The sequence below is a fragment of the Terrapene carolina genome, unplaced genomic scaffold (assembly GCF_002925995.2).
Source record: "Terrapene carolina triunguis isolate 2854851 unplaced genomic scaffold, T_m_triunguis-2.0 Scaffold193, whole genome shotgun sequence".
Lineage (NCBI taxonomy): Eukaryota > Metazoa > Chordata > Testudines > Emydidae > Terrapene > Terrapene triunguis.
The window spans coordinates 8,733,396-8,760,691 of NW_020664544.1; the positions used below are offsets into that span (position 1 = coordinate 8,733,396).

General features: G+C 42.5%; 1 protein-coding gene across 1 annotated transcript in view; it reads right to left on the reverse strand.

Moving 5' to 3' along the window:
* The window catches only part of TANC2 (tetratricopeptide repeat, ankyrin repeat and coiled-coil containing 2), a 585,366-nt gene that overhangs the window by 48,317 nt on the left and 509,753 nt on the right, over nt 1–27,296 (reverse strand). The window contains exons 14-15 of the mRNA XM_024201203.2: nt 25,109–25,275; nt 22,837–23,444 (exon numbers count right to left, since the gene is read on the reverse strand). Of these exons, the coding sequence (XP_024056971.2) occupies nt 22,837–23,444; nt 25,109–25,275 (775 nt within the window). The remainder of the gene's footprint in view (nt 1–22,836; nt 23,445–25,108; nt 25,276–27,296) is intronic.

Below are 27,296 nucleotides of genomic sequence, written 5' to 3' on the forward strand. Positions count from 1 at the left end.
TTTGGTATTTCAAATTGACAATGACCCTTTAAAGATTAAGGACCTGACTCTCTTCTGCTTTGAGCTCTCTATAGTCATTTAACACCAGTGCAAAGCAGGTATAAAACATAACCAGATCAGAATGACAGAATTCTACATCCACTTTGCACTGGTGAAAGTGACAGCACAAGATGTAAAGCAGAGAAGGATCAGGCCCCAGAGAACGTTCCATACTTGGGACTTGTGTGGCCTGAGAACAGTGTCTCCTGGTAAAAGAATTTCTTGTTTTTGTTAGAAGTGCTTCTCCTGACAGCAACACCCCTTTCTCACTCTACCTTTAAATATACTGTATTTTTAAAAGGAAAAAACGAAACAACAAACAGATTCACATGAAGGAACACTCTGAGAAGCAGAGTGCCCGGATTAATGTATAAGCAGCCCAGATACAGTAACCTCCCAGGCTTTTTGAGCGCCATCATGGCAATCTTCTACATCGTTCAAATGTATCAGAAAAATAAATAAACACTGTTAGAACTGTCGTCTTTGTTGTACTCCACAGTGAAAAACACATGTGAGAAGAGAGAGAATTGTCTGTAACTTCCCCTTGACACTACAGATAAGGAACAAAGGCATGTGTATTGCATTATTTTGCTTTTCTAAGACCTTGGAAGCCTCAGGGACTTTTTAAACCCATTTCTTTTCTGGAACCAATGTAGCTGTACATTTAAAAAAACAACAATCCCCCCTCCCCCAAGCTAACATGACGTGACTTGTAGCTTTAATAGGGTTTTTAAGGACAGGGCATACTACTATCCCATTAGTACCTTATCAAATGGAAAAACTAATATGCCAGTGCTTAGAATGATCTAAATGCAACTGAGTAATCTAGACTAGAGGATCAATGTTTCCACAGCGCTAGGGCTTATCAGCATGTCTAAATCCACAGAACGATAATCCTTCGAGACAGGACTTTCTAAAAGGGAAACCACGACCTGTCGTTTTGTTTAAGCGGAGCACGAAAGTGAAGGATTTGTAAACCAGGGCCAGGTGTGCAGCAAGCTTCTGACACACAGAACCTTAATTCTGACAGGTAATACAGAGACTGATGATTATTTGCCAGATTGTCGGATGGTTTTAAAATATGGAGACATGGCCATTAGCAGAGGGGTGCAGGAACAATTTTTATGTGGGGGGGGGGGTGAGAGCCATTGAACCAAACTGTAAAGCCTGTATATGACGGAAACCGCTTCATGCCAGGGGGTGCGGCAGCCCCCATCACCAGCGCCAGCACCAATGTATTAGCAGACAAGGATGAACAACAAAACACATTTTCAACCGTTTTCCTTAAAAGGCAGGACTTGAACCTTTTCTTCATGGGTCAAAGGCCAGAGCATTAAACGTACACATAATTCTATTGTACCTCCCCCCAAAATGCAGTGAATGTAAAGATACAACATCAACTTAAATATCACTCTGCCATCTGAAATTTTTGTACCTACTATTGTTACAAGTAACGCTTAAGATGACTAGAACTGAAAAGGAAATATATTTATTTCTGTTTATTCAGTTTATGTATTTTGTTTATTTGGCAGCATTTTGTGTATAGTCAGTTTCACTGCTGTCCTCGTGTACCTGTGTAGTTTAATCAGTAACTTTCCCGTTTGTGTGAGTATTTCACACAGCAGTGATGGACAGAAAATCATGTACAAAATGGGATTGGGAACGTGACTGGAAAACCATGAAAAACGGAAGGGGGAGTTTGAAGTGGTTGTAGCACCTGAAGCCACTTTAGGATTCTTCTTTTTTTCTTTGAAATTGACTAGATTTTCAGTCAGGGGTGTCCCTTTAAAGAAGACAATCTCGCAAATGTAATATTCACAGTAGCGGCGGTCTTCTGAAATACACTGACCAAAACTGCAAAGGATGCTCATTACCGATGATTAGCCTTCAGAAGTGCCCATAAAGAGACAGAGGAAAGAAAATGGATTAAAAGGAAACAGACACTGTGATGTACTGCTTGAATTTCGTAGGATGCAGCTGCAACTCAAGCAGTACAGCAAAACTCATTACTACTGTTAGTTTAATACACCAAGTACATCTAATGGCTAACCTGATTACACCACTTATCTGTTGGGCAATGTCCCATACATTTACCTCAACCAAAAGGATGGTGGTTTGAGTCCACTCAGAGAACTCAGCTCTGGGCCTTCCTTGGGAGAGATGTCTGGTCTTATGCACTGGACTGGAAATCAGGAGCTCTGATTCTGTCTCCATACATGGGCCTGTCAGCCTCAATTTTCCCATCTGTGAAACAAAGCTAATAACGCTCACACTTGCCTACTGCACAGAGGTGATTCAAGAATAGCCAGAAAATGTTTGGAAAGAGCTTTGAACACAAAGCTCTCTATATTAATGGTAAGTATTAATGGCATATCTAGGCACCTCTAATGTGGCTGGGTCCATGTACCAAAAGATAAGGTGCAATTCTTAACCCATGCAGCCCCAGGCAGTAGGTAGTTCCTAATTGCCTTCCAGCTGCGGCTGGTAGAATGTATGTGTATGTATAATACATCTGTGTGCATGGTTTGGGCTGTTATTATGAATAAGGCATGCACGAACTATTTCAGAATAAAGGATAGGATTTACGAGCAACATGTTACCTCTGCAATATTTCTTATACCTAAAAGCAGTGGCTCTGGGCTTGCTGATAAATATCTGCAGTCACTTGTTCTGTCAATGATAATTGCACACTAAACCTGATTCTAACAGCAGTGTCTTTTTTAAAAACACAGCAGAGAATGACAGTAGTGATTTCTACATCAAGGAGCCTAGTGAAATGATTTGCTTTGAATTTCACCATAGCAGAGGTTTATCCTCAGTGGGTTTCTATTTTTAATGTAAGTTTTTTTGTGTGAAAAATTAATAGTGCTGCCAGCTCTGTTATCAAAGCTTTTGTTCATTCTCCTAGGTGGTATGTGTCACCGCATGCTAACGCTGCGCAGTTCATCACAGAATATTCCCATACCGACATATACATACTCTAGAGACAATGGTCTTGATCCTGCAAGTTCTGGCACAATGTGAGATATGCACAAGACTGTTGCTGTCAGGGCTAATACAAGGGAGGGTTACATGTGGACACTGGAAAAGTTGAGTATGAGGCACAGCCCTCCAGACTGAGCAGGGTAGCCCCTGTGTGCCTGCTCCACAACCAACCAGAATGCAGGGTATGAAAGGGCCGGAGCACAGGCAGAAAAAGGGAAGTTACTTCCCTTACTGTCACTGGATTTCTTTGAGACATACAGTCCATTACTTGCATCTGAAGAAGTGAGGTTCTTACCCACGAAAGCTTATGATCCCAATACTTCTGTTAGTCTCAAAGGTGCCACAGGACCCTCTGTTGCTTTTTACAGTCCCTATCTATATTCCACTGCAGGTATGCATGGGCTCCAAGTGCCTGAGACCGGAAAATTCTTGCAATTGGTGTCTGTCAGTCTGTGTCTGTGCACTGCTCTCCTCATGCTCTGCTCTGAAGGTATATGCTTTGAGCAGGGGGTTGGACTAAATGACCTCCTGAGGTCTCTTCCAACCCTAATCTTCTATGATTCTATAAGGGGTGGTGTGGACCGACTGCCTCTCCAGTTCCTTCTCTACTGTTAATCCAGACATGATCGGAGCAGAGGGGAAGGGGAAAGCGTAGCTGAATACAGACAGGAACCACACATCTCAAAGAACTCGAGGTACAATAAGGTAAGTAACTTCCCTTTCTTCTTTGATTGCTGGTTCTTATGTGTATTCCACTGTGGGTGACTGACAAGAATACTGTGACAAGAGGAGGGTATGGCTGCTTGTAGAACCTCTATCCCAAAAGATGTGTCAGCAGAGGAGACTTGGACCAAGGTGTAATGTCTTGTGGATGGAGCTCCACGTTGCTCCCTTGCAAATAAGAAGCAGGGATACCTTGTGCAGTGAGGTTACTGAGGCTTCTTGTGCTCTTGTAGAGCGATCCTGTACTCTGTGTGGAGGAGCAGATGTGAAACGAAGTAGGATATAGCCAGAGATCCACTTGGAGAGTTTCTGGGAGGAAACAGCTTGTCCTCAGGCTCATTCCGCTATGGCAACAAACAATCTACCTGACTTTCTGATCGGTTTTGTTCTCTTCAGGTAAAATATCAACGCTTATCACATGTCCCGGGCACACTGCTCATCACACGTCGTGGGCATGAAGCCTCCGCTCCTCGTTGGAAGCATGGAGCTTTGGGAAGAATGCAGGCAAGTGGATAATCTGATTTATGAGAAATTTTGAAACTACCTTAGGGGTGAATTTTGGGTGCAGTTGTAGAGAGACCTTCTCTTTATGGAATATTGAGTATGGTGGGTATGCCATTAGGGCCACAAGTTCACCTATCCTTCTGATCAAGGAAACGGCAACGAGGAAGGCATCCTTCATTGACAGGTGAGACATCAAACATGTAGCTAGGAGTTGGAAGGGTGGCTTAGTGGGTGCTAAAAGAACTAAATCAAGGTCCCAGTGATGGGTTGGCATTGATACTTTTGGAAAAGTTCTGATTAAACCTGTCAGGAACCTAGTAGTTACTGGGTGAATAAAGACAGAGTAGCTGTCCTTTGGTGGGTGACACGTACTGACTGTTGCCAAGTGGACCTGCAGCAAGCTAAGGGAAAGACACATCATCTTGAGGGTAAGGAGGTTATCGAAGATACCAGGACTACTTGCTGTTTCTGGAGACATAGGACTGCCGGTCCCAGATAGAGAAATGCTTCTGTAACCCATGCTTGCTTAGTGTGGTGCTCTGTCCCCCCTCTAGTTGTATCTAGCCCATCCAGAGATTAATGAGTCTGCTACAGTCTTAGCTAAGAGTCAAGTGGTTTTTTGCTCATGCAGTAGAGGCTGACGCACTAAGCTTCAGAGGTCCCAGGTTCGATCTTGCCCACTGACGACCAGGGTCTGTTGGTGTTACACTTCCACTTGGCAAGATAATGTTATCTGGTGGAGTCCTTGCTGCTGTCATTAATAACGGCTTGCACAGCTCTGGGACAGGGATGTTCTAGATGTGACGACCATTCGAGCTGTGATATGAAGAGCATCCAGGTTGGGATGACTGAGCTTGCCGTTCTCTTGAGCCAAGAGATCTGACAAGGACTGAATGTTGATGGGCAGTGGGGTTGACATTCACAAAAGACTTGGGAACTGTCTGGGCCATTTGGGTGCAAAAATGATGGCTTGTGCTCTGTCTTGTCAAATTGTCCAAATAACCCCAGGATAGCTGCAGGATGGGAGGAAAGGCACAGTTCAAGTGGCCTATCCAAGGGAGTAGGAGAGCACTGCTTCTGGAGTGCTGGCCTTGAGCTCCAGTAGAGCAGTATGTCTTGCATTTCCTGCCAATGTACGCTATACTGTCCTTGCCAGTTTCACTATGGCTTCATTCACTGGGAGTGCTATCCAGCTTGATCCCTTGGGTTGTGGGCTGTTCAGGAGCTTATGTCGTGTGTCCTGGATCTCCACTAAGGAAATCTGGAGCTCTTCTGCCGCTCTCCATGGCAGCTCCTGGAATTGGTTGTGGTTGTCCAAAGGAGATGGCGAATCTGGAGCAACAGCCTCATCGGGAGAGGAGGAAAATATCCCTGTTGGTAACAATGGATCTGGCTTGTATTCCCCCTCTTCAAATCAGGAGGAAATTCTGATTGCTCTCTTGGAGGGGAGAGGTAATATGACTCCCTATTAAATTGTAAAGACCCTGGGTGTTATGTGTACAGGTCCTAGGGGCCCAAACAGTGCTGTCATGAGGGGTTAAAGGTGAGTTCCAGAGGTCCCCAAAGCATGGGGTACCACCGGTCCCAGGGCGGGTGTCCAGGTTTGGGTAGACAAGATTGGTTCCAGGCAGCTCGCAATGTCCGGTTTGGATTGATCTTCCTGAGTGGAGGTGATGACTGTTCCTCTGGTACTTCTGATTCCCCCAATGATGAGAAAGTCGGATCTGGGTCAGTCAATGGTGCTAGCAGTTCTGCTAAAGAAAAATCACAGTTAGTAGGTGGGATGGAGGATGGACTTCTTTTCCCATACACTGTGTCTCCTGACAGGGTCAAAATATCCCGGGTGAGGATTGGTTCTGACAAAAGGGAAGATTGCAGATCCAGGAGATCAAAGATGTCCTCCACAGTTGTGTACATCTCCATTCTTCCCAGGGTGCATAGGGTCCTGTCTGCCTCTCCCGTCAGAGTTGATGTGGAAAGGCTCTTGGCTGGTGAATCCATCTGGGGTCCGTGGGGGTACAGCTGGTGAATGAGGCTCCCATTGGGTGCTCTTCATTGGTACCGGTGGTTCTCGGTCCCTTGACCTGGATGGTGCCGCAGACAGCGTTGCTGCTGGTGCAGAGTCTCGTATTGGCAGAGCCTTGCTCCTGTGTACATTCTTTATCATGGTCCTGGGGCTTAGGACGTGCCTAAATGGGCAGGAAGATTCGTCTGCTTGGAAGACAGAGTTGGGGAGGAATCTGTCCTCTTTGGAGTGGACTTAGATAGGGATCTGCTCTTCAGACCATTAAGGTTCTTAACTACGTGCTCCCCTGTCAAGCCTCCCTCCTGCCAGAAGGCAGGAGTGACTTGGTGGTTTTGTAGCAACATTCTTATTCATTCAGGATTGGGTTTCCCCGGGCTCCCCATCCTGATTATAATTTTTTACTTTGTACAACACTCCACACCTGCTATGGACAAGATCAAACTCTGTATGTGTGAAAAGTGCAAGACTGCTTTTCTGCAGAGAGCACCTCTCTCAGGACAGCGTGGCTCAATGTCTGATTGGGGGACAGTAAACATAGTGCTCCCAGGGCTGGGGGGGACGGGACGTGGCAAAGGAGAAAGAAAAGTAGATCAGAGACAGATAAAACAGATACTGGCAAGTGCAGGGCTGAATCATTTGGCCCAAAGAAAGGAAACAAAATTAAAGCAAACGGTTGGAATAAGTCTTCCTAATCTCTCTACTGATGGTCCCCTTGATGGTGCTCTATGGATGCTCTGACAGTCCACTTCAATCACAATGAAAACTCATGATCTTGTACTTCGGGTAACATGTGTGGTGTACTGTGCCCAATGTACTTGGGATATTATTGCTATAGATACACATTTGAATCCCCATTTATATCTGTCTTTCTGATATGTTTCCTTTGAATTCTTGATATCATATCAATGCTGCATAAGGTATAAGGTATGGCAGGACTTCTGTATGGCAATGCTACTACAAACTAATCACATTTCATCCTTTTGTTTCACGTCTCAGCTTCTATTTTCAGCAGTAGGTTAAGCTGGTCCTGAAGAGTTCACACACATTGGAATTTCTGCATGCCTTAGAATTCTTTAATCTGTTTAACAGTGACACCTGCTGGCTGAGAAGAAACAATATCCGCAGAAGTGGAAAGGGAAATTATTTCATTGTTATATCAGTGCACCGAGCTGGAGAAATTACAGAAATTGCCAGGGTAGAGTAAAGGGCCTTAGTTTAAATGAGAATGAGGTCCACCGTTTGTATACACAGAGCAGAACGTTATTTAAGGGGAAAGATAAGAATTAGATTCCTCTAGAAATGCTAAAATAAACACATTTACAAATATTAATTTAAAAAAATTAATAAGGATCAATCATACAAAAATTACCGGGCCTAAATGGGTAACTGATCTTGTTTGGTGCTTTGATGCTAAATCCACGGTATGCCCACATCTTGAATACTGTGTGCAGATGTGGTCGACCCATCTCAAAAAAGATATATTGGAATTGGAAAAGTTTCAGAAAAGGGTAACAAAAATGATTAGGGGTATGGAACAGCTTCCGTATGAGGAGAGATTAATAAGACTGGGACTTTTCAGCTTGGAAAAGAGACGGCTAAGGGGAGATATGATTGAGATCTATAAAATCATGACTGGTGTAGAGAAAGTAGATAAGGACGTGTTGTTTACTACTTCTCATAGCACAAGAACTAGGGGTTACCAAATGAAATTAATAGGCACAGTCAACCTGTGGAACTCCTTGCCAGAGGATGTTGTGAAGGCCAAGACCATAACAGGGTTCAAAAAAGCACTAGATAAATTCATGGAGGCTAGGTCCATCCATGGCTATTAGCCAGGATGGGCAGGAATGGTGTCCCTAGCCTCTGTTTGCTAGAAGCTGGGAATGAGCAACAGGGGATGGATCACTTGATGATTACCTGTTCTGTTAATTCCCTCTGGGGCACCTGGCATTGGCCACTGTTGGAAGACAGGATACTGGGCTAGATGGACCTTTGGTCTGACCCAGTAGGGCCATTCTTATGTTTGAAGATTTTATAAATTAGTATTAGTATTGCCCAATACCATGTTGTCATATTAGTGCCATCTGATAGGGTGAGCTGTGACTGTGTCAAACTTTTCTCTTCACAGTTCCATTTCAAGGGCGAAAAAATCTTGGGCTTCCCATTACAATGTTTTACCATAAGAGAAAACTACATCACCACATAAACAAATCAGCTCGGGGTAGGTTTCTTCTCTGGGCTTTCACCATTGGAGACCAGGGTTCAAATGCAGATTGAGGGCACCAATGAACATGAACTGGGTGGTTCTATCTTAGTCCCTAGTGAACATGGATTCAAATCACAAAAGCCTTACATAATTCACACCGGGTGAGGCCCAAAAGAGAAATGCAAGGGCACTGACTGTCAGAGAACTGAATATCACAATTCACATGCTATTAGTAATTTGATATTCAAGCACATCCCTACATTCCATCATTCATTATCCACATACAAAAAGCAAACCAAGGTGTTAATTTTGACCTACAAAGCCCTGCATGGGTTGTGCCCTGGCTTCCTTACAGAGATCCACTTCTGTTATTCACTTTCCCGGCAGTTACAATCAACTAGCAGATTCCAGTTAACACTCTGAACGTTGCCAGGCTGGTCACAGTGTGTTCAGGATGAGGGAGAAACTCACTTCGTGCTGGTCCAAAAAAAGCCTAGGATTTGGGCGAGGGGTTGTTTTTTGTTTTTACTCTTTCGAGGCATGCAGCAAACTCGGTTCATTCAACTATTTCCTGAGCACCTTGTCTGGAGGGGATGAGTCTCACTTGTGAGTTGGGGGAACACTTTTTTTTTTTCCAGTTGATTTGTCAACTTCATTACATCATGTAGCAATACAAAAGAATTACAGGAAGAACTGCTGTCTTCTAACACTGAACATCACTAGATTAAGGAAAGCCGTATTATCCCTAAAGCTACTCCTCCATCTCTTCCTTCCTGCTTTAGTAGTTATCTTCTGCCTACTACACTCTTTGCCCACAGACATGTCCTCAGATTTAAAATTCCAGTTTTGTGATTTTAAAATAATTCTCAATGTGCCCAAAGATTACAATGGATGATGAAGATAAAGAGCTAATGGGCCTGATTCTCTTTTACACGAAGACACCTTTCTACCACTCAGGCCAAGTAAAGGGGATTTAAAATAGGTGTAAATTACACTAACTCTCACTTTAAGGCACGGTTACACTAAGGCCCCTTTACACAACTCTGGCAGTGTAAGTGAGCATCAGGCACAATAGATTTTCTTTGTGCTCTGTAAATTCCAAGCCCCCTGATTTACATCCAAGTTGCCTTTCTTGCAGCTAACTGGATGAAAACCTTCCAAAACACAGACAGTTGACACTGGGCCCAGTGAATCTGCTTTTCCAAGAGACTCATGTTCATATTTTATTCAGAGCTCCACAGTGCACTTCTATTAGAACTGCAGTGCACACTGTACTTCCTGTCCCAGCAAAGACAAGTGTCTCCTTTTCTACTAGACATCTCTGGAAAGTCTCTTTAAAGAAAGTCTGCTAAGACAATTTGAAAAAATGTCTCCTGAAAAAACAAAAATGCTCTAAGCCAATGTCCTGCCCAGCACACACACAGAGCACAAAGGATCACCACTCACGGTGGACATTTTTGAAGGATCATTTGATCACTGAAGTTAACTGATTGAATTTTGCACTGATGATTTATTTCATGTACCAGTCAGGAAATGCAGCTTTGCTGCTCGAGTTTATGGTAAAAATGTGAGGGTGGGCGAGTGTGCGTCTAGTGCTGGGAGATTTTGTACTGATTTGTGTGTGTGTGGCAAATGAGGGATGTTTGCTGTGGTGAGGAGCTGTCTGTGTTTGGGGTTATTGTGTGTTCTGGTTGTGTTGTTGTGTCTAGAAGGTCGTGCTATTGAGTTGTGTTGGTGGTGAACAAAGGGTGGTTGTGCTGACTTGTGTTTGGGGAGGTTGTGTTTTGGGATTTTGTGTTGTGTAATTTATAAAGTCAAAATGGCTGAGAACTTAAAAGTCCATGTTCCCCACAGTTTGTACAGAGGACTGTCCCCCTGGCTGGAGGCACAACCACCTCTTTGTTACCCTGCACAGCTGTTATTCCCACCTTCTGATCAGCTGTCACATTCCAACTACCACAGAACCTTTGGACTCCAACACTCCATCTGGTTCTCGCAGACAGTATGAAGGAAGGTGGGCAAATGTGTGTGTAGGGCTGGGAGAGTTGTGTTGATTTGTGTGGGGGTTGTTCTGTGCTGGGAGATTTGTGCTGATTCCTGCAGGTGGCGAATGACAGGTGGATGCTGTGGTGAGGCGCTGTGTGTGTTTGGGGATATTGTGTGTGCTGGTTGTGGGTGGTTTTGAAGAACTGTGGCAGCTGGGCCACGTAATCCACCATCTGTGCAGTCTCCCTCATATAACCAATGAAATTGTTGCATGTAAATTAGCTGTAGAATAAGGGTGTGTGAGTTACTCGGGCATTATAATGATGTAGGAGTTTTGGCATGGCATGGCCTTACTGTTGCTGTACCCCACCTGGGTATAATTAAAATGGCTGAGAATATAAAAATTGTATAGCAACAGATCACAAACCCTGTGATGATTCAACCTGGTGATATTCTCAACCAAAAGAGCTTTCAACCATGCCTGTAGCTGTCTCCATCACTCCACACTGACTCAACAGACATTCTAGGCTTCAGAACGACAATCCTGAAATTTTATTATAGAGATTAACTGTGAACCGACATAGAGTTCAACTGTGAACTGATATAGAGTTCATTAAACTTTACGCAAGAAATAACACAGGCAAAATAGGAAATGCACCTATATGTGCAATATTACACCCCATGAAATAAAACACTGATCAGCTTAGGTTGCAAAGCAGGAGAATTCAAAATCTTTGTAATTTTATGTCACTACAAGTGCTATTCTTATTTGTATGAATATCCCACAATTTTCAGACTCAGTCTCTTTCTAAGCTAGTTGATTCAATAACACCTTGGAGCTGTAAAGTCTGCAGCAAAGAATGGTTTCTTCGATTATGCCATGCAGAGATGAACAAAGGTGCCCTCAACCACAGAAGTTACCTAGAAATCTAAAAGTAATTGAAGATCCAGAAGAAGTGTGACAAGATTGCAAATTTCTTTGGGAAAGGACAGGCACATTCCCTAATTCTGGGGCAAGATACCTACCCTGTCATGTTCTTTGGTTGCTTCCCTCAGCCAACTAAAATCAAATCACCTTATCTAGACTGTCATTTATATCATTATTATTACAATAATTTTGTTGTGTTGCAGTAGAGTCTAGGGATTCCAATTTTAGACCAGGACCACATTGTGCTAGGTACTAAACACACAACCAAAAGTCAGTCCCTGAGACTAAGGATAGATGGGACCATTATGATCATCTCGTCTGATCATCTGCATAACACAGGCCAGAGAATTTCACCCAGTGATTTCGGTATCGAGTTTAATTTGTGGTTTAACTGGAGGACGCCTTTTAGAAAGACATCCAATCTTAACTGAAAGCCTTAACAAAGACCCTATCTCAGCCAAACAGATATGCGATGCACTTAATTTTTGATGAATACAAGACACAGGATTGTATATAGGATCTGTATATTGGTGCTATCATAGCCCAGTCTGCTTCACTATCACCCAATGGCTTGACATGTATACTGATCAGGAGAAATGGCAAAACAGAAAACTGTGGAATCCCATAGAAGAGAGCCCAAGGGGTAATTGCCCAATGCCACACTTTGGGACTTCTTTAAAAGGCAGGAATGGAATCATTCTGACACAGACTGGTCTACCCTGCAAGGGTCTGTAGTCAAATCAACAAAATTTTGTGATCAAAGATTTCTGATGGACGTAATAAAATCAGCAAGGTCATTTGACCCTTGTCTCTTACTAGGAGGTGAACAGTTACCAATTAAACCGCCACAGACATAGCCACATGGAGGCAAAAATCTAGGTCAAGGACAGAGTCAGGATCAAAGAAATCTGACTCTCAAATTGTCTTGGAACCATATTCTCAATCTTCTCCAGAAAGGGCAGGTCAGAAAAAGAATGGTACCTAGCAAGATCTTCACATGTCGAGAGACAGTTTACTGTGCATGTGCCTAATGAACCCCTCATTTGGCGAAAGTTGGCACCCTAATCTCCTTTAACAGGGCATTAACAATCTCTACCGACATTATGATTCATGATAGAAAGTTACCAAGTTTTTTCCAGTCTCTTTGATCAGCAGTCATCTCACTGTTGCAAATCAGTTGAAACTCTGAAATTCTGCTAATGATCCTGATGTAATATTCATATTTCTCAAGGTTTCTTTTTAGTTTAATATTCTATTTGCACTGGTGACAATGTGCCTATATTTTATTATATACAGTAGAGTACATGCCTCAGCTTACACTAAACACGTGGCTGTCCCAGAGAAGCAGAAGATTTCTAGTTTATCCAGGATAATGTAGATGAATTCTCATCAAGAACTCATTCAGGGGAACATCTGCACTGAACTGCCTGAAATAATGGTAGATATCAGAAGAAGCCAAGGGAAGCATCATGGATGGAATTGGGAAATCTATGGCCACCCTTTAGACTTAAAGGCTACAAAAGGTATTAACTATTTTTTTTAAAAAGGATTTAAAGGCACTGTTTTAATATGAGTTTTGACAAAATGAATCTCTGTTAGCAAAGAAGAAATCCTTATGTCCTAGATTAGTTTATAAGCATATGAGCTGACTCACTGGCTGTTAAGAATGGATTACTTTGCATTTTAAGTAAAATGTTTCCTTAAGACAGTGTGAAAAGAAATCTCAGGAATACTTAAGAAACATATGTGATAAATAAGACAGATAGATAGAGTAACTAAGCTTTCTCTAAATTAAGCACTCCAATGACCTTGGATTTAAAATATATTTAGCACCATAACCTGCTGGATATGTTGGGCCTGATTGGGAGTAGTCAGCTAAAAATTCCTTAGAGTAATCAATATAAAGTGCTACCATTTGGGAGAGACCAGTGGACTAACTAGATTGGGTTGAGCAGCAGGGTTATTATAAATGAGTTGGTCCATGTGCCCTCTTGTGGCCGGGGTGCCCTTTATTCTCCCTCTACAGAGACTCCACACACTTGTTCCTTCAAATGTTGCTTGTCCCTTATTGGGGTAAGGGTTTATTCAGACATATAAACTCAAAAGAAAAACTCAAAGTCCCCAAAATCTGTCCTGAGACATGCGCTTACCTCACAGCCTGGGTGTGACAAGGGGTTCATTCATGGTCCTTTTTCTAAATGAGTTCTTAGGGTGTGACCCACCCTGGAGTTTGGCTTGCAGCTGTCCTGCTTTGAGCTGACTCCCCTGTACACTTCCCAGAATCAGGCCTCTCAAACAACTGCTTCAGCTTTCTTACAAGGAACCAGTTACTTGAGGTTCCCTACCTGTGCCAGGTGTCTCTGGTTAGCTCATTTAGCAAGCCTGCTCCAGGCTTCAAGTCTCCCGCAAGCAGCTCCTTCACTTCCTCTGCTGTCTCACCGTTATCCACAGTGCATGTTGTTTTACTACACACCAATTGCCTGATCAATAAAACTAGCTGGAGTCAAAGTACTTTGATGGCAGACCACAAGGAAAGCCCATTTGAAAAAAGTCTGGCCCCGAGCAGTTTTAGAACAACCAGAACATCTTGGAGATCCACTGGCAGAGAACATGGGTCAGGATACAGCCTGTTCTAACCACGGTGGAGTGCAAAGGACTTACGAAAGCCCTGGTGCAGCAAAGCATCAAGCAGGTGCTTTGATGTCAATGGAACTACTTGGGTACTTAAAGTTAAGCACATGCTTAAGTATTTTGCTGGACCAGGGCCTGAGGGAGGAGGCTTGGAAGGAAATAAAGGTGGTGGAGAAATGAAAAGCAGCAAACTAGATGTACATTTTAGCTGATTAAAACGTGACCTTTACCGTATATAAAACACACAAACTGCACTGTATCCGTCAGTGTTTGGGCTGCATCTATCACAAGCTGGTAACAGTGAGCTACTCTATTCATGGTAAAGTCTTTTTCTGGTGGCTGCAATTATTTCGGATCTCCATGTCATTAATCACGGTTTAGAATCTGCCTGGGTGGCATTTCCCATCTTCTGTTCAGACTGACACTGGGGCTGCAGCCCTGCCCAACTCTTTCAATTCAAAAATGCATTTCAGAGCTTCATTAAAAGAGCAGACCCACCACCTGAGACCAAGTTAAAGCATCACCTTTCTTCTTTCACATTTTCCATCTGTGCCACAGGTGTATTTAGTCCAATGCTTTCACTCTAATTATTATTACAACACTAGCTTATACTGCCCTCAACAGTCCCTACTACATTTGCCATCCCGGTTAGTAGCATTTTTTTATCCTGTCTTGATTCTGTACTTCTGAATGTGATTAAACAGAGTCACTCAGGGAACAGTGGCATTTCTTTATGACTGTCTACAGGGTTACTTACACAAGGTAATGGTTCTCCTATGTTCATTTTGTCAAGCTGTGATAAATTCCCTCACTATTTTTCTAGCTATTACACTGAAAGTAGTGGAGTAAGACGGCCCTATTTATTCCAGGCAGACTTCTGGGACGCCTAATAGTACTATTCCCAATGACAGCAGCACACCAAACTTACTATGCTTTGGTACAGATAACGTTTGCCTGTTTAATTAACTGAAGGACTTGTGATGAATTCTCACGTGTTGTGACCCAGCGTCTGGAACCCAAGCTTGTCCCCAGTTTATCCTGATGAAGAAATGGGATATTGCAATGAAAATATCCCATCTTATTACATTTATTATACCAGGAGTACAACAGAGCCCCAAACTACCACTCCTGTCCACTTGTACCAACATTTCAACTGTATGAAGTCTGTGCACAATGCTAGCATTCTGATTGGATAGCATTTTGTACCCACCCTACATTGGCTGTGTGCAGGTGAAAATGACTGCACAGAGTGCTAGCAAGGGGAGAATCTGGCCTCATGTCTTTTTATCTGTGGTGTACGGCACCCAGCACCCCTTTGGGCACTGTAAAATAAATAACCACAACACCATATCCCTGGTGTCTGTGTCCCAGTGAGCTGAGTGCCTTGGCATATATACATAATTGGGGAGCACACAGAGCATGCTAGTGCTGAAAGTGTTGGCTAAAATATGACAGAACCAAGAGATTTGATTTCTTGAGCTAAATCTGTGATTAATGTATTTGATTTCTTGTGTGAATGTGCCTTAACAAACGGGTCTGCATCCACTAAAACATAAAAAGAATAATAATGACAGGGAGTGGTACGTTTTATCTGTATTGATCAAAAAATAATTGGGGTTTCAAACAGAATGGGATATTGAGCATGGAGAGAGGTACTATACAGGAGAACTAATTTTCTTACTACCAAATAGATAATTGAGGTGTAAAACAGAAATGGGGTATTGAGCTATGAAGGAAAGAGACACAGTTTCCTAGATGAAAAGAGAAAATGGCGCAGTACTGGAGTCCAGTAAGGGCCAGATTTTCAGAAGAGCCCAGCTCCCATTTAAGCTCCTAAAGAAGTGGTGTTCAGCACCCAGCAGCTCCCTTTGGAAACAACGGCTGCTTCTGAAACGGCCACTTCATTTCAGTGCCTAAATGGGAGCTGTTGGGTATGAGCATTTTTGAAATCTGGAGCTGAGAAAAAGAGAGAGAAAGTGTATGTGTGTGTGTACAGTATATACACAAAGTGTGTTTTTTTATACACATACACGCATGTGCACAAGGGATTTAAAAAATTCTTGTTAAAACTGTAATTTTTCTCTTCCTCAAACTGAAATGGCATTTTCACCTCTCTGACTAAAATCCATCAAACACACAAACAAAACCACCCTACGGTTTGTCCCCTTTACCACACCAGCCAATTATAAAGAAGAACGTATTGCTTAGAGACTTCAGGGACTCTCGGGTTACTGAAAATAGAAGAATAAATGCATTCAACAATTAAACGTATCTCCACAACGACAAACCAAGATATGCAATTTGAAGCGAAATTTAGACAATTAAAAAAAGCCAATGTGTAACACAAGAAAGCAGCAGCATTTTAAGAAGTCTGCAGTACCGAGGTGTAAATGAATTTGTATACAAGTAATCTATACTATCTCCTGCTCGTTGTCTCCAAAGTTCCTACATCAGTTCCCTTTCATTTTGGCATTATTATTTCTCAGAGAGACTAGGCTTTATATCAAAAATACAAACGTCATATTTTTGCTAATTTGCACAAACACAAACTGTGATTAGTTAAGAGCTCCATCTGCAGCATGATTTTGTGGAGACGCAGGGAGAGAAAAAAGAATGTAAAATACCTACGCTGTATGATATTATAAGGTAATTCCACTGGAAACCATGGCAACTTGAGATACTGTTTTATAGCTTCACACATTCGGTTTAGATTGCTACTGCACACTAATTCCTACAAGATGTGATTACCAAGCTACCTTTACTTAGGGTATGTCTACACTACAGGATTAATCCGAATTTAGATAATTCGAATTTGGGAAACAGGTTGTATAAATTTGATTGTGTGCGGCCACACTAAGCACCTTAATTCGGTTTTAAACCACATTAATTCGGTGGTGTGCGGCCACACTACCCCATTAACTTAAACACAGTAATTCGGTGGTGTGCGTCCACACTAACCCTAATTCGAATTAACAAAATCGATTTAGGCTCTACTCCGTTCGTCGAGGTGGAGTACAGAAATCGATTTAAAGGGCCCTTTAATTCGAATTAACTGGCTCTGTAGTGTGGACGGGTGAAGGGTTAATTCGGATTAAGGCAGCTAAATCCGAATTAAAGTCCTAGTGTAGACCAGGCCTTAGAGTTTTGAAGGCTGATATGAACGGACTTGATTCTGCAAAGGTGAAACAAAGAGGACTAGTATCTCTCATTAATTTTTATAGAGCTATCCTGGGGTATTAGCCAGAAGTCTCCTATTAATATTAATCGGCAGTAGCTGTATGCCTGATTCTCTGGGTACTGAAGGGAAATTTACTGCAAAAGATTTATTCCTCTGCATTGTGTTCTAAACAAGACTCCAGTGGCCTGATTTTCAAAGATACTGAGTGCCTGCAGCTCCTTTCACCTTCAAGTGCTCAGCACCTCTGAGAATATGACTGCGGATGTCCAAGAACTCCGCGATAAAGCCGTAAGTCTGAGGGCCTTAGGAGGATAGAACTGCATCCTCATTTAGTACAAATGCACAGTGCACAGCAGGTCATTTTTCCTAAGACATTTTTAATGAATGACATTCTGCTCCCTCAGATTAGTACCTCTGTTCTGCATTTCTTATTTAGGAGGGTGAAAGGAGAGTGACTGTCCCTCTAAAAGACACATCACACATTTAAAATTTTCAATTTTAAAACAGAAACTTGCATTGCTAAAAACGACTCCATGTGGGATAAACCTTTCTTGACACAGTGAGGGAGAAAAAGTGACATTGCCTCATTTCTGTATGTACGGAGCATTTCTCATTATATGTATTCATGGGCCAAGCTTAATGAATACAAATGCAGCTGAGATTTCCTAACTCTGCTTTGCCTATACAACATAGTAGTTACTGGAAGGAGGTAACACTTTTGATCATACAGCAATTCACTCCCTTCTGGGGCTCTCACTGTACAGGAGCAAAGCTGTGACCTCTGTAGTTTTCACTGTTTTTAATCTGAACAGTTATACACCTCTACCCCGATATAACGCTTCCTTGGGAGCCAAAAAATCTTACCGCGTTATAGGTGAAACTGCGTTATATCGAACTTGCTTTGATCCGCCGAAGTGAGCAGCCCCCCGGAGCGCTGCTTTACTGCGTTATATCCGAATTCGTGTTATATCAGGTCGCGTTATATCGAGATAGAGGTGTACTATGAGAGCATTTTATTATGAGATGAATGCAGAACCAGGCTGATGCATACACAAACTAGGCATGTGCGTAGGGCCTAAATATGTGTGTGGGATGGGGGAGGGTGGATTTTATTTTATTTTAACCAATTCATGAACTGAAAGAGCTTCACTCACTTGAGTAAGTGGCATTGTGACCGGCACGTGTCATGGCGGGGGTGGGGGGGGGTGGCTGGGCCAAATTTGTGTGCTGTTGCAACCCCATGTGCCAGGTTGCAACACTGCTCACTCAGGTGAGGGAAGTTTCCCGCATCAGCGGATGAGTGGGCAGAGATAGTCTTTGCTGTTCCCAATGGAGCCAAGGAGAGAGGGGGCCACTGGTTAAAGAAACCACTTCCTTCTCTAACAGCAGCAAGTGAACAGGCTGGGATGGGAATTTACTGCCATGGCATGTATGAGAGGGAACATCACTGAAGTGTATTTTTTCCCCTTCTCTCCATGTATCAGCTGTCTGTTGTTATTCAGAGTCGAAGGAGGGGCCCAGAAGTTTCTGTTTGCTTAGGGCCCAGTTATGGGTTAATCCAGCCCTGGGTGAAGGCCCAAATGCTCCCTTACCCTAAACACCTCTTTACACAGCTCCAGTGGTATAACTGGGTGTGTGGGAGCGTTCTCTGACCAGCACAGAGCTGGAATGACGACTCTAAGTCAGTCTCCTCCCAGGCTTGGGGGTTGTCAGGAGAAAAAGGGAATGTCGCCAGCTATTCTACACTGGAGCAGTGACCCATAGAGAGAGATTACAAGATTGGGCAATTTAGTGCAGCCCCAGGGGCCAGAGCCAGAATTAAGGGGATGCAAAGGAAGCTACCAGCCTACCTTGTCCCTTCCTTATCTTTGCTGAGATCAACATAGGCAAAGAAAAAAGGAGACTCTAGTTGAAAGACTCTGAACATGTTTGATGTGGCTTTAGAGGCAGACAAGGAGTAAGGAGACCTGGGGTCTACATTTGACTCCCAGTGCTTTGCTGACTTCAACTCTCTGAGCCTCAGTTTCCCCCCATCTATAACAGAGATGACAGCACCTTCCTTCCTAATTTTGGGAAATGCTTTGAAATCATTGCAGGAAAGGTTCTAAAATAAAAAGTCTATGCAAAAAATGCTTTAGCATTATAGCAATGTTTAGGTCCAGGAGTGCAGCGGTAACGATACATGCACAATGATAAGTTTGCCCCCCTTGTACATAAACCTTTAAAAATGGTCTCCCTGTATATAGTTTTATATTATATGTCAAATAATACAACTGGCTAACAGTGCTACACTGACAGTCTGCAGAAGTCATTACTGGTTACAATGCTGGTTAAAATATCAGGCAGAAGCTTTTCTTGTGTCCTATTATTAAACAGTCAGCGCTGAGGGGCTCCCTTGTGGGAGAATCTAGAATGATAGTGTTTCCCTTCAATGCCAATTAGCCTTTGCTTTGGTTAGAAAGCTCACGCTGAGCATTCAGGGAAGAAGAAGGCTAGCAGCACAACAGGCTAAAACAAAAATCTGGAGGGCAGGAGGTTTGTTGCTTGACTGTATGTAGCTAGAAGAGCATGTGTTAAATTTGAGTACAATACTTAGCCTTTTTGTTTGTTTTTCCTTTTCTGTACTGCTGAGAGGATGGGACAATGGATGTTCCAGTCTTATTAATGGAAGGAAAAAGACCATCCCAGCTGCAGTGCTCCTGACCCAGGTCCCATTATCTCAATTTCCTCCATAACATCCTCCAAATCTGTTCACTTCTGTCAGGGAAAGTCAATTAAGAGCTGTTTCACATGGTCACACTTCAGTTTCAAAGCTATTCTCATGAGAGAATCAGCCTCAGCAACCACTATCTCTACAGTAGCTCTCTGCAAAGTCAACAAGCCTAGGTTTAGCTGTTTGTTTCTGAAATTCAGCACAGGGGAACTAAACAGTGCTTCACACAGCTACCACACCTTTTCAATTCCCTTTTTACCGGGGGAAAAATCAAGCTCACTGTGAGCAAACAAAATGCAAGCAAGTTTTCACACACTTGTCCTATTATTAGTCAAATCAGTGGCAAGCTGTGCTCCCATTAATGTAGTGAAAATACATGGTGATTTTTCATCTTAATTGTTGATGAGGGCTTACCTAGCTCTGAGCTCAACATTCAACATCAGCTCTACCCCGAGAGCGGGACAGGAAGACTTACATCACACAATAGCTAACTCTCCAGGGCGCTATCTATTGATGACTGAGATGTACCGTCTTTTATTACCTGCCATGAATAGAAGTACCTTTCCCAGACCTGAAGAAGAGCGCTGTGTAGCTCAAAAGCTTGTCTGTTTCACCAACAGAAGTGGGTCCAATAAAACATATTACCTCAGCCATGTTCTCTCTCTATCAGGATCTGATACAATTAGCACACATAATGCATTAGAGGTTTTTAATAGTCCTTCAGTAGGTATGGACACAGGAACCAGTATTACTTATCGTTTCTGTTTCAGTCCATCAGAGCGCTTCATCTTTGCCTCTGGCAAAAATTACTGGAAGTGAGAGAAGCCTGGCTAGCTCTGGTCTGGGATTTCACATTTACAAAAGGTTTTTTCCTCCCCCTTTACAGTCATTTATGGCTTCATCTGTTTAAGATGGTAAATTCGGGACTAAACTGATGCCTGAAAGCCCATAGAAATGAATCTCTCAGTATTACAGGTTGTCTGAGCTCTGAATGGCAAGTTCTGTGACGCGGGAAGGTTGAAACAATACAGGAATTGGTTTTCCCTCACTATATGAGTAAGAATTAACTTCATGACACTGCACCTGTCAGGCATCTGTACTCAAGGTCAGGGAAAGTCCAATAACTGAGATGATCAACATCATTACAGTACAGGGATTCAAAGCTCCAGATGACGTGTGTTAGTTGTGAAGCCTGTGCAAAACATTCACACTGTGCATAAAGGTTACGAAACTGCATGAAACCGGAACCTCAGCCCAAACTGTTTGTTACCTTCAGAGTGAACCATGGCTGATTTATGATTTCATGCTAAAACCATGTGAAATTTCTGGCTGTGCATGGTTTCAGTGCACAGCCTGGTGAAACAGCAGTTTTGATTGAGTTTTGCTTTGAGTTTGTGAGTTCATTCAAGCTTGGAGATCAAAGGGACATTCAGAAGGCATAAACCCATGTGGACCAAAACTAAGGAGAAGGACGTTCTTGGGATCCTGAGAATCAAAACTGCTCACATTTACACATGTGCCTCATTACTACGGCACATACACAGTGTAAAAAAAATTGATGCCTAATCCATCCGATGTGCTCTGGTTAACTTTACTTTATTTGGGTAGAGAAGGAAGAAAATGGTTTTTATTTTCATGCAAAATGTATGCCGTGACTAGTTATCAACAGCAAGTATCAAAGCTTGCACCTAAACCCCCAGTTTTGTCCCATCTGTGATAAAACAGTAAAGTAATTAGTAGCGGGTGCATTAGAGATTCACATCTTAGTTGATGAAATTGTGTACATCCAGTCAAAAATTACTATGGTCAGAAAGCAGCTGGGCTAAACACAAGTGGATATTAGGGAGAATGTTTTCAGTACAGCAGGCTAGGATTAAAAATAAATGAGAGACATGCATTTAAATGGCTTTGCAAATAGCAGACAACTATGGTGAAAGCCATGGTGGGAAAAGCATTGCATGGTGAGAAGTATTTAATGACTCGGAGGAAAGATATAACATGTAAATAATTAACATTGATATAAAGATAACTGCAGAGAGGGGGAAGATGCATTGCAAAGGCCAAGTAACAGGAGAGCTGTGCAGAAATCTACTAAAGCAGCCAGGATTTCCACTCGGAACAGCTGTATGTTATTTTTTCTACTAAATCCTGTTTACCAAGAAGCTCCATACCTGAGGTGGTAAATATATTCTTTACCGTGACACTGATAACGGCAACAACTTGCTTTAACGAGGAGAGTGGCTGTCACCTTGGCTGAATATTCAGTTTCAGCAGATACTATCACTATGTACTGACTGCAGGTTCAAGGAGATGCATTGCAGGGGCTCAGAATATGAATGACTTTCCCAATTTTTATATATCTGTTTCAGGGAACGGGCTAATATAAGTGAAACTAGAACTGTTGGGATGGATGACTAAAATGATGAAGACAACACCTGTACCCAATCTGAGGTTGAAAGATAGAAGATACATTTTTAATAGTGTAGTAGTATTCTCATGCTATCAGTGCATTTAAACAGACTATAAAGTCTAATAGTGATTTGATATAACTTATGTTCACAATAGCTATGCCAGGAACACAATAATAATTTATCAGATGGTCACTGTGTCCTTTAAACATGAATTCACACTCCAAAACCACAGTGGGGCCTGATTCTGCATTCAGAAGTCATTCAATGGGAGTTCCATGAACAGAATGGCTTTTGAATCGGGCTCATTGTATATAGATGTGTGTATGTTGTTTGATTTTCATCGCTTTATCATCTATCCCAGACAGATTATATGCCTTTGCAGACATGATGGACTAAAGTCTCCCATTTAGTCTGTACTGTATTTATCCATATTCAATCCCATGAGACAAGATTATTAGGATGAGCGAGAGTGAAATGCTGCAGATATTTTTACGTCAATTACTTACCGAGGATCACAAAGAAACTTGGTCTTTTCTCCTTCCTCTCTCCAGATAAGCCATTCTCGAAAAGACGGATGAACAAACATTCGTGTCATGTCTCTACGCTTGATAAGAAACATGGAGAGGTTCTCCATCCTCTGCTGAAAGTCATCCCATTCCAGTGTGCCCTCAATGCTACCAGCATTAATGGCCTGAAAAATATGTTCATCTGTTAATGGATGCAGAGATGCCACTGCCACATTCAAGAGAGGCATAACCCGATCAAAGGAAGACTGTGTTGGGAACTTCATATTGCACTGCAATAGGTAAACCTCTGAGAGAGAGACTGGGACTACTTTATAGCTGGAGCTCTTTAGTACCAGGTAGCCCTTCTCTATGAGATCAAAAGTGAGCTTTAGGTATAGATAGGACCCTTGGCTCAAGGTCTTGAGGTGAGAACTGAGTTTGCCAAATGTAGTGTTGTCCATTTTGCCATTAAGGGAGATGTTGTTCTGGATCTCAGAGCTGCTGTGTATTCGATGAAGGATATATGCCTGGAGGTCCTGATCTATGGCTTCGTTCTCTTCCAGTCTATCCAAAAATATCCTATGGAAGGGCAACAACTTAATTATTTCCTGGAAGAAAAGAAAAGAAATTATTCATGTTGGAAGTGCTTATTATTAATAAAAATAAACATCTGTATTTCATCAGCACCTAGAGAGGTGTTGGGCAAATACCTAAGATGACATGGTCCATGCCCCACGGACCTTACAATCTAAAAAGCACTGTAGCGGGTTTCTTTGTGAAACTAGGTGGCTGAAATAAAACTGAGGAAAGTTTTTCCTAACACACTTGCCAAGGAAAGAGGTTGGAGTATTCACAAAGAGCAGTGCCCTTTAAAATTACAGTCCCATCCCAACCAGCTATCGGACATGCCATCAGCTCTCTTCTGTGTCATGCAGATGCCCAGGTTAGGGCATCACCTGTGGACAGCCAAAGCTGGTGGGGTCCAGGACTCTAGGCCTCTCATTGAAACAGACAGCTTAGTACATCTCAAAGAGTGCTGAGTGCAGCAGTCTTCAGCATCATACAGCAGTTGATTAAATAGAAGGTTATTAGTAGATATTTCCTACTGCACAGTGAATTCCATAATACTATATATGCCGTTGATTTGCTCAGAGCCAACAGTGGGTTCTCTTTTCTCAGCCAAAGGGCTGTTCCTGAATGTGTATAGTGTGGGATTGCACATCTACTATATATCACAAAGATATTGTGCGCTGGCAAGTCTGATCTGGTAAGTTCAGTTTACACTGCTCATGCAGCACAAAGTGAATGTAAATCAGATGGAGGTTTCCCCTAGAGAATTTTACGCTCTGCCCATATAAAGCTAGGAGAGGCAATTCTGTTGCCCCTGTTGGAAACCCCACCCTATGCAAGGGGAATGAGGGGATACATTAAGTGTGTTGTGGTGGGGTGGGTAAATGTCTATTGTCACTACACTAGAGGAAAATTCAGTACAAGTTCTGAGCAACGAGGATGTTCATTAACTTCTTAGAGACTTTTTACATATATTGTATATATTTCCTTCTATGCATTCATTGAGTTGTGAGTCCAGAAGACACTAGCATTATAATGTATGTTAGCAACAGAAACTGAGCTGAAGTCGATATAACCTAAGACAAAAGCACTTGTCAGCTACATTGTCAGTGTCAGCAACATTCACTCTAAAACCTCAGAAACTGCCTAAGATCAAGTGTTTTAATAGAGATAAATAGCTTCTTGGACCCATATTATGACTCCTTCAGACTGTATCAAATAAACACACAGACCCTGAATCAGTCTATCATGGTTATATTCTCATACTGATGGGAGGAAGTTATGCATGAAATCCCTTCTCCTAGCTTCTTCTCATTTAAGAGAGAATACACGGCTAAGCTCCCGTTTCATAATAGTACAGTCTCATGGACTTTGGGCCTGGTCTTGCAAACACTCTGATGGCGAGTAGTCCTCTCTCATGTGAATAGTCTTACTGAAATTAATGGAACTACTTGCTGAGCAAGGATTATTGACATGAGTAAAGGGTGCAGGATCAGACTCTTGTTCTGTAACAGTAGCCAGAGACAGAGTCTGGGGGGACATAAAGCAATCTGAATCCATTACAAAAAGACTTAAATGAGATAACTTCAAAAAGATCAGTAATTAAATCTATATGACACTGGTTAAGATTTTCAATAAGAAAACCCATTATGACAAAAATCCAGTGCTTGTGTGTTTAATAAGAAACATGGTCTTAATATACCTGTAGACTTGTCCTGACTGTCACTATCAACTTCAGCCAGGATGGGAATTTTCCAATCATTTTGCTCAAGAATGATACTATGGTGTCCCCATAATCTGGCTTGTGAAATTCAGCTTCATTTAAACCATCAATTAATATGATGTAATCTTCATCTGGAATCTTCCTCTCTGAGATTACAAGAAAGAGAAAAGGCTTCAGTCCATCGGCCAGCAGCATGGCTACAATGAGTACTCACCACATTGTTTTAAATGGAGGATAAAATCAGATATTGCTATAGATGAAAAGAGATAAAATAACTGTACTTCTCAGGTTGCATAAAATATGTATTTGATTTACAACAACATCTATACAATTGTGACAACACTTCATTAAAACGTTTAAGGCTATTAAACACGTTACCTTCTCCCCAAACTCAAATATATTTGAGAAATGTGAATCAACATCTCTCAGCAAATTTTGACATGAACATTATTACACGTGCTTTCACTGGTGACATCAAACATCAACAGCACCTTGATGTAAACCTGTTGCAACATTTACAGTTGATATGTATACGTATGCATAGAAGTATATGCCTCTAGCACCTTTAAATAATCTAGGTTGGGATGCTGTACAGGCACACAGTAGACTTTTTAACCAAATAATGCTCATGCTGGACTAGATTTTCGAAAGTGCATGCAAATATTAATAAACATGTGCAAACCATGGTTCATGGGCAATACAGGTCTTTGAGCACAAATCAGTTTGCATGCACAGGAGCTGGTCAGATGAACTTTTCAAAATTCTGCCCTCTGTTCAGTAAAGATGGGTCCAGAACAAACTCCTGCCTCGTGAACTTCAGAGAAGTTTGGATCTGAATTCTATGGCTCAGGCCATTAAGACGATGATGTTTGCTGACAGTTGAACATGGACATTTTAAAATGTAGGACCCTGGGCAATTTTCATGCTGCTAACAACATAAATACCGAGGAAAAACAGTGGGGTTTTTATGCAATAAAGTTAGCATTTCTCGAGCAAATTTTGAAGGCTGAACTTTAAGTTTAGCATTAATAGATGCCAATAAGAGGAACTACATCTCACTGCTACCGCAGTCCATTAAATAAAAATAGGAGTGTCACAAATCTGTCCGTGGCAGAATCCCCCTTTAGGAGTTTTTGGGGAGTGTAAGTGTGTGGGTTGAATTGCCCCCATCCCAGTCGGTGCTGAAGGGATGTGTCCCTCTTGTGGGTTGGTGCTCAACCCTCCGGCTGAGACCTCCTTGCTGTTTCTTCTCCTCTGAGGGTCCCATGTGAAGCAAACCAAACTGTCCACAGTCAGCAGACAAGGTTAAATCAAAGTGTGAAGAAAAAGGAAGAAAGGAAAACCTATCTGCAGCTTTGGTCAGGGCATTGGCCTCTCTTACCTCAGCCTCATTCCCTTCTTAGCTCAAGGGATTCATGTCCTCCTCCTGCACTGGCAGAGGCTCTGTTGGCTGTCAGCCTCTCTGGGAGCTGGAAAGCACAACAGCCCGTTCCCTTCCCCGGGTTGCCCCTAGCTGAACAGAGTTCCCTCTTTTTAACTCCTCCTCCAGTCCTGGCCTGGTCTGGAGGGGAGAGTCCACTGCAGCCCAGAGCAGCTCCTTAATCTGCTTCCATGCTAGTGCAGCATCACAAGGGGATTTCTGTGTCAACTGGTTCTCTGTACCAGCCAAGGTGACTTATGGACTCAGAAGTTAGAGACTTAGGCCTTGACCTAGCTATAGCGCTCAGGGGTGTGAACTCACAGCCCTGAGCCCCATAGCTAAGTCAAGGTAACCTCTGCTGTAGACATGGGTAGGTCGAGAGAAGAGTGCTTCCACTGACCTAGCTACTGCCGGTCAGGGTGGTGGACTTACTACCTACAGTGACGGAAAAACCCCTTCTGCTGCGGTACCAAGTGTCTATACTTCAGCACTACCGTTGTGCCCGTAGTGTAGACATGGCCTCATAGTTATCCTCTCCATCCCTGACCCATGAAGGACTATCCCCCTCAGCGCTTTTTAGTGGGGATGTCACATCTATGAATTATACAATTTTTGTTTACTCCCACTGTCTGGGATGTTCACAGGGGTCAACACAACCTTCCTAGCACCAAAGACCTCCTTTAAGAGAGAGCCAACTGCTGGTGTTCCCTTTGGTGGCTGCTTAAGACAAGTTTCACTGTATAATAC